Below are 14,397 nucleotides of genomic sequence, written 5' to 3'. Positions count from 1 at the left end.
AATGTTACTTGGATTCGACAAGTAGACAAGCGTTATTTCGACCCCTGGCATCATATATAATATATGAATCTTTTTCAAAAAACTTTAAATTTTCTATGGCTTCAAAAAAGGATAAAACTAATTAAACCAACCAAATATCAATGGTAGAAATCTTGTGAGTGAATCTGATTAACTAATAATAACCCATCAAATGATTTGGCAATCATGTTTAATTGATGGCACTCTAAAAAGGTAGGTAATTAGTAATATATAACTTATATATTACTGTACCACTGACATTGGATTAGGGATAGTTTTAGGGTTTGCATAATTAAAGTTAAAAAAGGGAGTGACATCATCAACCATGAGTTGAATGTCGATGATTTTAGCAACAATTACTACGCTATTAAGATAATTAAATAGGCTTACGTTACTAAAAAGTACTATTTTTTGTTTTACCATGGGCATGGGCCACAAGAACTTAGAAAGCATAACCTTTATCAAATATATCTGCTGAGGATGCAAAATTCCTGGGGTTTTTTGTTGTTTTTTTTTTAAATAATGTAAGTAATTGAACCACTTTTGGACTGCTATTTCGTTTAGGGTTTTAACCAGCCTATCTATTATTGGATAACTTTCGTTTAGCACTTATTTAGTCTACTTTAAAACTAGGTCTTGTTGAGTTCTACTTCTAGTTCTAAACCTGGAAAGAAAACAGGTTTCCACTTCCAGTCGGGATAATTGCAATGGAAAATTACCGACTAATGACTAATGTACTGTTATGATTTACCGATACCATAATCCGTGCATTAGGCACACTGCAAGTAAGCAAGGAATTACCTTTTCTTAAATTCACCACATGTTGTCAATCAAAACACGTCCATGTTACCGGAAGGAGAATTAGCCTACCTTTTTCCCCCGACCAATGACGTCAATTGTCAGACCCCTCTAGTAGAAGTATATATGTCACGTGACCAACATTTCTCTTTCCTTTTCATTGCGGTGGCACATAGAGTGAGCACGGTAAATTTTTGATGCTTTTTTAATCCATTTATAATCACCATAATTTCTCGCCATCATTTTATAATTTCAATACCTGGTTGTTCAGAAAACGTTAAGGAATATTGTTATCATAATTTGGCTGTCCGGAATAATTTTTATAACAGTAAATATGAATGATGATTGTGAAAAATTATGACACCGGCATCCACGTCAACGTGTTATTGTCGGGATCTACCATTGTCGGCACGACTCGACTCCATTGTAATAGACCTTACAACTCATTCAATTAGTTATCACATTCTCTCGTTATATATTTTTCTTTTATACAATCCTATGATATGGTTAAAAGTTATTTCTTTGCTATTTCATTCTGGATTGTTGAAAAATATGGAGTGTTGACTGGGTGTTCACGACGGTAAATCTTCACGACCAGCTCGTGACACGAAAATATCCCTTATTGCTCAGTATGTCTGAAAGAAACGCCGGTCATTTCCTTTGGTAGATTGTCTTTGATGTTATATATCAATCTATACTGATATTATTTGAAAGAATTTAGAACTTTCCTGAAATTTTGAACAATTGCGCAGGAGTGACGCAACATGGCGATCACATCATACCACGTGTGTGTCGGCCATTTTGTATAAGGTGGGTACTTCCCCTTCAATTGTCACCATTGTTCTCACGATGCCAAATGTCTAGCTCTGGTAAATCCAGCTTATTCCTTATGTACATTGGAGTGTCCCACAGTACAGAGACGCCTAAAAAAAAATATTACAAGAAAAATATCTTTGAACCCAATGTGTAATGGCTGTAGTAACAATTGATCAGCCCATTGCATTGCACAACCCACGGAAATGCTGTCAATGGTGGCCAACTAGAATAATATGTTGTTGAATTTCAAAATGACCTACACAAAAACAAAAGTAACTAACTATACGACATGCACTTGAATTTAACGGTATACAGACAACTCATCCCTATATAAGACAACTCGTCCCGACAAATATACGAGCCAGTTATATTTGTTTTAATACAATTTCTTTCTTTGAAGACTACTCAGATATTGTTATAAAAATGTGTTATCTTAATAAAATTGATTTTGTTTTAATAAAATCAATATTGTTTTAATTTTAAGTTATTTTAAGTTCTGGGCGCTCCGTATACTTATAGCGTACAGGTTTCAATTCCATCTTTGAACCATACCTGCAACTGGAAATGTTGGCCCCAGTCGTGCCGATAGTTTCCATATCATTGTCAGATTGAAATTTGTCAGAATATGACATTCCTTATCTTTATGTATGAGTTTCAGTATAGCTAATATCTTGGGATGGGTTGTCAGGTATTCAATTTAACGATCATCTGTAAGCTGCACATTGACATGCATTCGTCTATAATTGAAGTTTGAATCTGAAAAATTCATCCAGTAAGTCCGAACTGTTGTCAGACTTAGTCCTTCGAAGGGTTGTTCTTATTAAACATACAATTATCTACTTTTGTTTCCAGGTTTTATATACCTATACATAAGAAGCAACCATGGCTAAAGAAAAAATTCACATTAACATTGTTGTCATTGGTCATGTCGACTCCGGTAAATCCACCACCACCGGTCATCTTATCTACAAATGTGGTGGTATTGACAAAAGAACCATCGAAAAATTCGAGAAAGAAGCCAATGAGGTTAGTACAAAGTTTATGAAAACCAAGGACGAAACGAATGGTCAGAATCTGGCCAGGACTACGTTGTATTCAAATCGAAAAAATGAAATGGGTTAACCTCCAACAGTGTGCTACAAGTTCAATTTTTCCTGCTACGGCCATGGGCGTCACGCATGGTGGGGGGGGGCTGAATATAATCTTTAAAAAATTATGGGAGTGGCCCTCCCCTCTGGTGCTACATCGGCTGCTGCACAGCCTGGTGCCTCCGGTGTCACAGATTGTCAACATTATTTTACAATTGAAAGTAACATGAAAAGAGATTCCATGTTCAGTCTCTAGCACATCATGAACAAGCTACATAATTTGTATTAAACTGCTCCTCCGATCTGAACAGGACCACATGAAATGGTGTTAAGATTTGATTTTTTTCTTCTACAGATGGGCAAAGGCTCTTTCAAATACGCCTGGGTATTGGATAAATTGAAGGCTGAACGTGAACGAGGTATTACAATTGATATTGCCCTGTGGAAATTTGAAACCGGTAAATACCAAGTAACTATTATTGATGCTCCCGGACATCGAGATTTCATCAAGAACATGATTACAGGAACCTCACAGGCTGATTGCGCTGTATTAATCGTCGCTGCTGGTGTAGGAGAATTTGAAGCTGGTATCTCCAAAGACGGACAAACCAGAGAACACGCTCTCTTGGCTTACACTCTTGGTGTCAAACAGTTGATCATTGGTATCAACAAGATGGACAGCACAGAACCTAAATATTCTGAAAAACGATTTTCTGAAATCGTCAAGGAAGTATCTGGATACATCAAGAAAATTGGATACAATCCTAAAGCTGTAGCTTTCGTACCAATCTCTGGTTTCCATGGGGATAACATGCTTGAAGAATCTACTAACATGGAGTGGTACAAAAAGATTGGCTGGTCTGTAGAAAGAAAAGAGGGAAATGCTTCCGGGAAAACCCTTTTTGAAGCCTTAGATGCCATTCTCCCACCCACACGCCCAACCAACAAGGCCCTTCGTCTTCCCCTCCAGGATGTGTACAAAATTGGAGGTATTGGAACAGTGCCTGTAGGACGAGTTGAAACTGGTATTATTAAGCCTGGTATGATAGTCACTTTTGCTCCAGCTGGACTCACAACTGAGGTATGTATTTTATAGTTAGCAATTCTTAAGGCCATAATCTATGATGCCATTGTTAATTATACGATCGGGAATATAGATTTTGTGTAACTCAAAATCGTGTTACCTGCTCTTCTCAAATGACAATACATTTGTTTACCATTGGCAATTTTAAAAAAACAAATTAAACATACATTATGCAAGAGCTATCTGTCTATTGCAGGTCTTTCTTTAGGCCTGAAATGTTATATAAATTAGACATTAATTAACCTATCCCAGACTATAGTATAACTATAGATGGCATTGCTAGCCTGCGATCTTTAGTGGATTTTGAGCCGATTAAAGGGATAATCCAGACTATGCTGTTTATCGTACTGACTTTAGTAATGATGATCAAGGCTAGGCGGAAATTCAATCGCTTTGTTCTCGGTTCATAGTGGATCAATTTGAATGAAATTTTCAGCAAATTGCCTTTACATTATCTAGTTTTTAACTATTATAGTGAGAACTGCCAACTCATTATCGAATCTCCCATAATGTATCTTTAATTGGAATCAGTGAAAACAGCTAAATCAGTTCAATTCTATCATCTTAACATTGACTATGAGATCTAAAGTACCAATAAAAATGAAATGGGAGTTTCCATCTTACTGATCTACTCTGACTGGGCTAATGGAGGGAAATTTGCATGTATGGTGGCACTACATATCTAATAATAGAGACTTTTGGCAAGTGTAAATTTCTGGCCCGTATCTGTATGGATTTTGCGTGTGACGTCATCAATGTGTGTGCATTTCTCACACGGATACGGCAGCACGATCGAACAGCTTTCAAACGGAAACGGTCCGTATTACATTGTCGTGTCCTTTTACCATGTTTTTTACTACTTTTAGACGCAGAATTGTTGTATCGTAGCGTTTTTATGAATCTTTGTGTATTCTAGAACACGAAGGTGTATATTTGACGCGATGTTAACCATGATGGTTGATCTACGTGCTAAATTTAGGGAACGGAACATTGCAATTCTGTAAATGATTTTATTCTGTGGTAAAGGGGTATAAACTTTCTGAAATGATACATTAGTGAACCAAAAATTGCAGTCGAGTCGAAGTTGAAGATTTTTTAATAAGATTCGACATTATTTTTTTTTAATAGCTCAGCGACCGTTGGGCGACTTTATTTCCTCCGGGAAATTGTCGGCTCTAATAGGCACTTGACTAGTACTGATGGTGATCTTGGTAGATATCTTCCATCATGCTGTAATAGAACTCTAAAACTACATTGACGCAACGTATCACGTATACGATACGGATACGTGACACGGATGGGAAAATTCCGCTTGCCAAAAGTCTCAATTGGGTACGTCCCATCCGAACAACTATGCATTTCCCTTGCCAAGCCCGCGGTCCTGCACCACTGAGAAGAAGCCACTGAGAAATCTTGATGAACTAGTCAGAAGTACCTGCCTTCACAGATTAAAGGATGTTTTCTTTATTTCCAGGTTAAATCTGTTGAGATGCATCACGAATCTTTGACTGAAGGTTTACCTGGTGACAATGTTGGATTCAACGTCAAGAACGTCTCCGTGAAGGAGTTGAAACGTGGATATGTTGCTGGAGACAGCAAGAACGACGCACCCAAGGGCGCAAAAGATTTCACTGCCCAGGTAATTTGTTATCTCAGGACTTAATGTTTGGGTTTCAGAAATATATGTAAGCACTCGAGACAGACTGACAATACTGGATAACCTGTTTGCTTGATTTAATTTAGACTAGCATATACTCTCCTTCCAGTGAAATACCATCTGTGTGCACGGGACCTTACAGGGGAAACCACAAGGGGGAGAAATGGGTTTCACAATCGGGGCAAGTCTTAAGCAATGGGTCCACCCCTACTCCTCGTCATGTACAAGCTGGTAAACGAAACCATGACATTTGTCTGAATTGACTTAATGAAGGCGCACACACGATGATTAACCAGAGAGAGGAATGGGGTTTAACGTCCACTCGACTAACATGGTTCTCTTTTATTGCATTAATTCATTCTAGTGTAGGGTCTTTAGCAGTTGGAGGACCTGGAGAAAACCCACAAGGTTGCTAACACTACTCTTTGTCGAGTACAGGCTGGTAGTCAAAACTCGATGACATGCCTTGTACAGCACACACGATAAAATAGATATCACTGACACAATCTTGCAAACATTGGAATAATCCACCTGTGCATAGTTTTCTTTAAACAGGTGTTTTTATATGAAATGTGGTCGTATATTGTCGTCACCTCCGTCCGGCCGGCGTCCACAATTGCTTGTGGACGCTCTAGAGGCTAAAGTTAATATCCGATTGACTTTAAATTTATACAGTGTTTAAGGTCATGAGACGAAGAAGCCTATTGATTTTCAGCGATCTCCGATAATTACTTCCAGAGTTATGGCCCTTGATCACTGAAATATCTTGTGAATGCTCTTGAGGCTAAAGTGAATATCCGATTGACTTTAAATTTATACAGTGTTTGAGGTTACGAGACAAATAATTCTATTGATTTTCAGCGATTTCCGATAATTACTGCCAAAGTTATGGCCCTTGATTACTTTGAAAAATCTTGTGGACGCTCTAGAGTCTAAAGTTAATATCCCATTGACTTGAAATTTATACACAGTGTTTAAGGTCATGAGTCGAAGCCTATTGATTTTAAGCGATTTCCGATAATTACTGCCCTTGATCACTTCAAAAATCTTGTGGGTGCTCTAGAAGCTAAAGTTGTCGTCCGATTGACTTCAGATTCATACACAAAGTGTAAGGTCTTGAGACGAACAAGCATATTGATTTTAAATTAATTTTTATGATTTGAACAGCTAAATCCATGATATTAAAAATATCCTATACTAAACGTTAGCATGGGGCAAAACTTTATAAAAACCAATCATTACCGTAAAAATATGTGTCAATTCTTGTTGACTGCCCGGACGATTTAGCTGCTGTGGGCTTAGGTTGCCAGGCAACCTATCTTTAATATTAAATTGCAACAAAGTTGGCGATTAGGTAGTTTGTTGCCCAGTTATAAAAATCGCTCAGGTGATACTTTTGTAGAATTGACTTGCATCTGGTTCCATAATCTAATGTTGCTAATGATTTTCTATTTTGTAGGTCATCATTCTGAACCACCCAGGAGAGATTAGAAATGGCTACTCTCCAGTCTTGGATTGTCACACCGCCCATATTGCCTGTAAATTTTCTGAAATCCAAGAGAAATGCGATCGACGATCTGGCAAAAAGTTGGAGGATGCCCCCAAATTTGTAAAATCTGGGGATGCTGCTATTGTTGTGTTGGTACCCAGCAAACCCATGTGTGTCGAGTCCTTCAACGATTACGCCCCACTCGGTCGATTTGCCGTACGTGATATGAAACAAACCGTTGCTGTCGGTGTCATCAAGTCGGTAACCAAGGCCGAGGCTGCAGGCAAAGTCACAAAATCTGCTGCTAAGAAGAAGTGATTAGCACGGGGACATAGGCAATGTTACACAAATCGCAGAAACGGGGGGAAAATATTCAGAAATAAAATAAAAGAAATTTGTATAAACTGGTATGCTCATCTCATTAAATTATCGTGGCCACTTTGGTTGCTTCAATCTAAATTACACAGAAAAGAATTCAGACGGAAAGGAAACTGTCTTGATAGTGTGATTTAAGTGTAATAAATAATTTAAATAAAATTTTACTCTTCTTTTATTAATTGAAACACTCCAGTGTAGTAATATCAGAGTGGATGCTGACTCATCGTCTAATGCTCAGTTTTTATTCCAATTTTTTAAGTACCATTTGTAGGGTTGCCAGGTCCCGAGTTTACAAAGCATTCTCAGACTTAAGTTAAGAATTTACTCAAAATTGTTGGCCTTATTTAAACTAAAATATAGCCCTTTATAAAACTTTTGTTGTTTTAATGTATCAAATATATCAATAAGAAACTATGTGCAAAGTTTTGTGTTTCTGGATCAAAGGTATTTCTCATAAACAGTGATTGAAAGTTGAGTAAATTCTTAACTTAAATCTGAGAATGATTTGTGAACTTGGGGCCTGGTGAAAGGCTGGGTTAAGGAGGACAGACATATTTGCCATACAGTGTGCTGTAAGATAAAGTTTGCCCGAAACGGCAGGACTACAGCCTACTCTTGTATCAAATTCCAACTGCCAAAGGATCTTTCATGTGTAGGCCTATTGGGGGACTTGCTTTTTTTATGCCCCATCCAAACATCTGTACAGCTATCTTTGTCAGGCCCTTCGTCCTGTACAACTAACAAGGAAACCACATCCTTAGCAACCATGGCTCCCATCTCCGTAACAAGACGTGGTTCAAACAACAGCTATTAGTCAGTCTCAAGTTAGGATCTACTGTTAAGCTCACGATTAGGAGACTAGGCCAGAATTTTGGTCACATCGCTTGAGGCTTGTTTTCGAGAATCCTATTACACGGAGTGGGGGGGGGGGGGATGCAACGTTTGGGTTTACGTGGTAGTATCAATACTTTCTATTATTAACGGTTTTACATCGTACAGTTTTGCTCTGAATGGGTTAATTTAGAGGGGTTACATGCCATACTTTCCTAAGCGGAAAATTGTGACCTCAAATAAAGGGTTATGGCAAAAGGGAGATAATTACAGCATTATTTTCATTCAACTGGATGCAGACCACCATTACATTTCACCAAATTGTAGTTCGTCTGTCTATAGCAATTCTCTTTTCTCCCCTTTTCATGCCCATATTTGTTGATTTTTGGGTCTAGAATGGACGAAGAGGGTTTGAATTAACTAACATTTTCTGCCAGGTTTTGGTAAATATTCATGATTTTAAGGCGGAAGGATAATGGGGTTATCTGGTTTACTACGGTGGTATGTACGGCAACTAGTTACATGTTTTTAGTATGCTTCTTCAAGTTTGTGTATCTCAAAAGTTTGTTGGTATTCCTCATACAAATTTTAGTGCAAAGACATGGCCATTTGTTCCTCTCTCTGTTGTGAAAAGCATTCAGCCCAACAAAAAATTGGAGGTGGGCAAAGAGGACAGAATTAACATTGAAGTCAATTGGGAAATAATGGTGGTTCGCCTCCTGTATGTGAACAACCTGACAGTGGATGAGGGGCCTAAATTTGATGATATGAACTCCAAATTGTCAGAAAATTTGATGACATTTTGGTAATAAAAAAAGTGAAAAAGTAAAATTTCAAAAATATTTGACAAATTTGTGAGTAATTTTTGATTTTAGTCCAAATTTTGTTATTTTCAGTGTTTATTTACTTTTCAAAATTAGTGTAAAATATTTTAATGTATAATTTTTACTTTCTCTGCATCCTAAAGGTTAGACGGGAAGAAGGTATCATAATTTCACTCAATTTTGCCTAAAAATCATGAAAAGTTGTCTGAAATTCTTCAGATTATCTCAAATATTGCTGTCAAAATTTTAATTATTCATCTGTTGCAGGCCCGTAGCCAGCTTGCTAGCTTCGGAGGGGCAGTGAAGTTTTTTTTTGGGGGGGGGGGGGGGCACATGGTGAGCAAATTTTTTTTCCGGGGGGGGGGGGGGGGGTGTGTGGCTACGGGCCTGATCTGTTGTAGAATGAACCAAAATGTCTTGCGTGTCTTTATTTCCATTGTTAAATAACTTGGAAAGGATCCATGTCTTTGTCAGATATTGAAAAAGTATCCATCTGTTTGTCAGAAATTTAAAAATTAAGAAAGCTAGTCTAATTATGTACTGCTAAGAATTTTCAAAACATGAGTGAACTGCATTTTGCTGCCGTGTTCCTCTGGCTTAACACAATTTTAACCTTTTAAAACCTGAAATTGTTGCATTTCCTTTCTCGAGAAAGTAAAATCTATGTTTGCAATGAAATATCTTCATTTCATTTAGGTTGGCTCACCCTCCCCACCCCAAGCCCTTTCTTGAACATATTTGGATATTCAATTGAACATATATTGACTCCAAATTAGCAGTTATTGAATTTTGTGCTTAAATTTTAACCGAGCATTTTATTTTGCACAAATAAATAGTTACATATAAGATTTCAAGGATTTCTAAGACTTTTTGTTTATGGCCAAACATGTAATCCTATGACATTTCTTCCAAATGAGTCCACAACCCAAAATGGATATGTTGTAGATGTAGTTTTTGCTGCTTAATGTTGTACATTTTGGATGTAAATCTATTATTTGTGGTGATCTTTTAAAATGTGGCATCCACAGAGCAATAAAATATTAATAGCCTTTTCATACGCCTTTTATGCTATGAATTATTTTTTCACCTCATTTTGTCAGGAAATTGATGTAAAGATTAAAACAACTTGCTTCCACAAAATATTTACACTATGTAGTTTCAAGGATACCTCTGATTGTTAAATGCTGAAAAATTTCCAACTAGGGAGACCGGCGTTTATTTCCCTATTGACGTCAATGTTATTGTTGTCTCTGAAATGCATTTCACAATAGACAGCAACAAATAGTCATGTCTTTGCACCAAAGATTGTGTTACCAGTTTGACCACCACAATTCTGAGATACACAAACTTGAAGTAGCATACAAAAACATGTAACTATTCGCCGTACATATCACCGTAGCCAACCTGATAACCCCGTTATCCTTCCGTCTCTAATCTTGACTGGAAAAAGTAGTTCAAACCCTGTGCGTCAATTCTAGAACAAGGAAATCAACTAAAATGGGCATGCAAAAGGAAAGAGAAACAGGATTGAACGTCCATTCGACACAAACTAGATCATTTCGGGACTAACACATGGGTCAATTGAATTTCAATAATTTGCTTGTGAGTAGAGGGTCTTTAGCAGTAGGAGGACCCGGAGAAAACCCACAAGCTTGGACAGGCGACCCTACTCCTGGTCACGTACAACCGGGGAATCGAAGCCACGCCTGTTGACTCAATGACAGACCTTATGAGTGAACCAGCGGCTGCCAGGCAAGATGCGCCCAAACTTTTGCAAGAGAGAATTGGGGTTAAAGTCCACTCCACAGACTAGGCCATTTCGGGACTAACATATGGGTTAATTTTATTTCAATAATTCGCTTGCGCGTAGGGGTCTCTAGCAGTGAGAGGAAACCGGAGGACCCGGAGAAAACCCATGAGGTTGAACAGGCAACCCTACTCCTTGTCACGTACAACCGGGGACTCGAAACCACGCCAGTTGACTCAATAACAGGCTCAAATACAGTGCGCGCGTGCTAATCATTCGGCCATCCACCCCTCCCCCACCATTTTGCATGAGATGGATAGAGAACAAGCTAAAACAAAAGCGATTTATTGTACAATCCGCGGCCATAATCCAGAAAGTTATGGTCTGAAATGCGCAAATATCAAAAGGGACTGAGATCTTTGATATATAAAAATATGTTTAAGTTTCATCTTAATCGGATAAAAATTGTGACCTCTAGAGGATCCACAACGCGGCACAACCTTCGTATTACATACTTTTACAAAATTTCCGTACAAATAGCGGTCATTTTGTCCCGCAGTTTCATTTCGATTTGCTCAAAATTCGTATTCAACCTTCGTTATGGTGGAATGGTGATATATTTAAACGGTTTTTAAAATCGGAAAAAAATGTGACCTCCAGATAATCAACAAGCTAAAAATGCGATTTACTAACAATCAGGGGCCATACTCCAGGAAGTTACGTTTGGATATGCGCGATGATCACAAAGGAACCAAGATCTTTTTGATATAAACATAAATTTAAAGTTTCATCAAAATCGAATCAAAATTGATACATCAGATGTTTACACTATTTGCGTACGAAGTGCAGCCAATTTGTCGGGCAGTTTTGGTCCGATTTCACGAAATTCGAACTCATCCAACATAATGGTGTAACGTTGATATAGTCAAACGGTTTCCTAAACAGGATAATAATTGTGACCTCTAGAGGGAGCACAAGCTAAAAACGTGATTTTTTTTTTACAATCAGGACCCATAATTCAGGAAGTTACGACCCGATATGCGCGAATATCGAAAGGAACCAAGATCTTTTGATTATAAACATACTTTTCAAGTTTCATGAAAATTGTGACCTTTAGAGGAAGGGCCATTTTGTCCGACAGTTTTGGTCCGATTTTCAGGAAATTTGAACTCGACCAACATTATGGTGTAACGGTGATTTTTACGAAATTCGAACTCAACCATCCTTAGGGTGTGACAGTGATATATTCAAACAATTTTTTAAATCAGATAATAATTGTGGCCTCTAGGGACCACAAGTTAAAAACGCGATTTTTCGTACAGTCAGTGACCTGTAGAGTGTCCTTACGGACGGACAGACAGGGACGACGGCATAATACGTCACCATGAAAATGTGGCGTACAAAAATAAAGTTTTAACTGCTTGTCTCAGATGTATTATACAATTCTCCACTGATAATGTAATGAGAGAGAGAGAGAGAGAGAGAGAGAGAGGGAATGAGGGAGAGACACACACACACACTAAGTCATTTCGGGACTAACGTACGGTTCGATTTTATTTCAATAATTTGTTTGAGCGTAGTCGTCTTTACCACGAGGCTTGACCCCATGACAGACCTTAGGATTTAAAGACTCTAGTACAATCAATAAAAAAAGATCGATATGCAAAGATAAAATATATAGACTTTGGCAAGATGTCAAACGATGATGAAATATCTTTCACAACACAATGAAATACGTGAATATAAAACCGCAAGTTGTCCTTACAGTAATTTTATATTGAATTAATATGTATTACAGTTAGTTGTCCTTACAGTAATTTTATATTGAGTTAATATGTATCACAGTTAGTTGTCCTTACAGTAATTTTATATTGAGTTAATATGTATCACAGTTAGTTGTCCTTACAGTAATTTTATATTGAGTTAATATGTATCACAGTTAGTTGTCCTTACAGTAATTTTATATTGAGTTAATATGTATCACAGTTAGTTGTCCTTACAGTAATTTTATATTGAGTTAATATGTATCACAGTTAGTTGTCCTTACAGTAATTTTATATTGAGTTAATATGTATTAGTTAGTTGTCCTTACAGTAATTTTATAATGAGTTAACAGTTTGTACCAAGTAAAATACTGCCTCACTTTATGTTAAAACAGGTGAGTATAATTAAATACAAGATTCAAAAGTTTAAATCAATTTTAAGCACAATAGTTTTTTGGGGTTTTTTTTTTGTAGTCCACGTATCTTACATCTATTAAAGGCTTTATGCGGGATTTGCATTTTCACTAAAATATCATATTTCTCACAGCTTAATATAATGAAATGAAATGGGGTTTAACGTCCTACTGTTCTGCTCCTATACTGGGCTAATGAAGACGGGCATACGCCATACAGTGTGCTATGCCCGGACAGCGGCACTATCGCCTACTCTTATATAGAATTCCAAGGGATCTTTTACGTGCATTCCAATGTATACACGGGACCTCGGTTTTTCGTCTCATCCGAAGGACTAGACAGCTGTCCTTGTCAGGCCCTCCGTCCTGCATCACTGACAAGTTGAAATGTTACCTAAATTATTAATTAGACATTTTACTTAAAAGTTATTAAGACCATAAACAACCCTCGATGCCATGGCTAGACTGCGGTATTCTGCGGAATGGAATACATTTTTTGAAAAATGGATAATCCAGACTGTTTTTTAACGTACCGACTTTAGTAAAATGATGATCGACGCTAGGCCAAAATTGAAAAGCTAATATCTCGGTTCAGAGTGGAGTAATTAAGTTGAAATTTTTAGCATATTCTATTTACATTATCTATTATTTAACTATTATAGCGAGAATTGTCACCTTTTATGCACTTAGCCACCGTGACTCCCGGAGAGGCATGACATGTTCGAGACTGATCAGTAATTCTTGAGGGGTATTTTTTTCAGCATATAGGCCCTATCGATGGACATTCTTTTAGTGTTCGGGAGCCACGGTGACTAAGTGGGTAAGTCTCTGGCTTACTAGCCTGGAGGTCGCGTGTTCGATCCCTACATTGGTCGAGAAAGTTCATCTGGATTTTCCGACGTGGTTTCGCTTTGTCAATTGTGCAGGATGTTGGGCCTGACAAAGGCAGCTGTCTGGTCGTTTTGATGGGACAAAAATCCGAAATCTTGTGTACTTATTGGCATGCACGTAAAGATCCCTTGACAGCTGTAATTCGATATAAGAGTAGGCCATAGAGCCGCAGTCCGGGCAAATTCCCCTCAAAGCAGTCCATAGGGCTAATGAAGACGGGCATATACCATACAGTGTGCTATGAGGGAAATTTTACCCGGACAGGGGCAAAATGGCCTACGCTTAGATCTAATTCCAACTGCAAGGGATCTTTCATATGCACGCTAATGTAGCCTATCCGAACGACTAGACAGATGTCCTTGTCAGGCCCTCCGTCCTGCACCACTGACAAGGGGAAACCACATCGGAAAATCCCGATGAACTTTCTCGGCCAATGCAGGGATCGAAAGGCAACCCCCAGGCTAGCGAGACAGCGTCTTACCCACCATGGCTCCTCGCTCAGGATCGAGTAATCTAAATGAAATTTTCAATATCCATTTTACTTTATGTAATGTGTCTTACATAATGTGTCTTTAATGATTATTTTTTTTCGTTTTAGAT

General features: G+C 37.9%; 1 protein-coding gene across 1 annotated transcript; it reads left to right on the top strand.

Annotated features, from left to right (window-relative positions):
* Positions 1-879: 879 nt before the first annotated feature.
* On the top strand, positions 880-5,467 carry LOC126808495 (elongation factor 1-alpha). The gene is made up of 4 exons (XM_050533255.1): positions 880-1,002; positions 2,485-2,658; positions 3,076-3,801; positions 5,279-5,467. Exons 2-4 carry the CDS (start codon positions 2,515-2,517, stop codon positions 5,465-5,467), a joined length of 1,059 nt encoding a protein of 352 aa, XP_050389212.1. The 5' UTR covers positions 880-1,002; positions 2,485-2,514.
* Positions 5,468-14,397: the final 8,930 nt, after the last annotated feature.

This window comes from Patella vulgata, chromosome 1 (assembly GCF_932274485.2).
Source record: "Patella vulgata chromosome 1, xgPatVulg1.2, whole genome shotgun sequence".
Lineage (NCBI taxonomy): Eukaryota > Metazoa > Mollusca > Gastropoda > Patellidae > Patella > Patella vulgata.
Note: the sequence above shows the minus strand (reverse complement) of the source record. Positions and strands in the feature narration are given on the sequence as shown.

Coding starts and splice junctions, on each gene's coding strand:
- LOC126808495 (XM_050533255.1), top strand. CDS start 2,515: ATGGCTAAAGAAAAAATTCACATTAACATTGTTGTCATTGGTCATGTC. Junction 2,659..3,075: donor TCGAGAAAGAAGCCAATGAG/GTTAGTACAAAG, acceptor TTTCTTCTACAG/ATGGGCAAAGGCTCTTTCAA. Junction 3,802..5,278: donor CAGCTGGACTCACAACTGAG/GTATGTATTTTA, acceptor CTTTATTTCCAG/GTTAAATCTGTTGAGATGCA.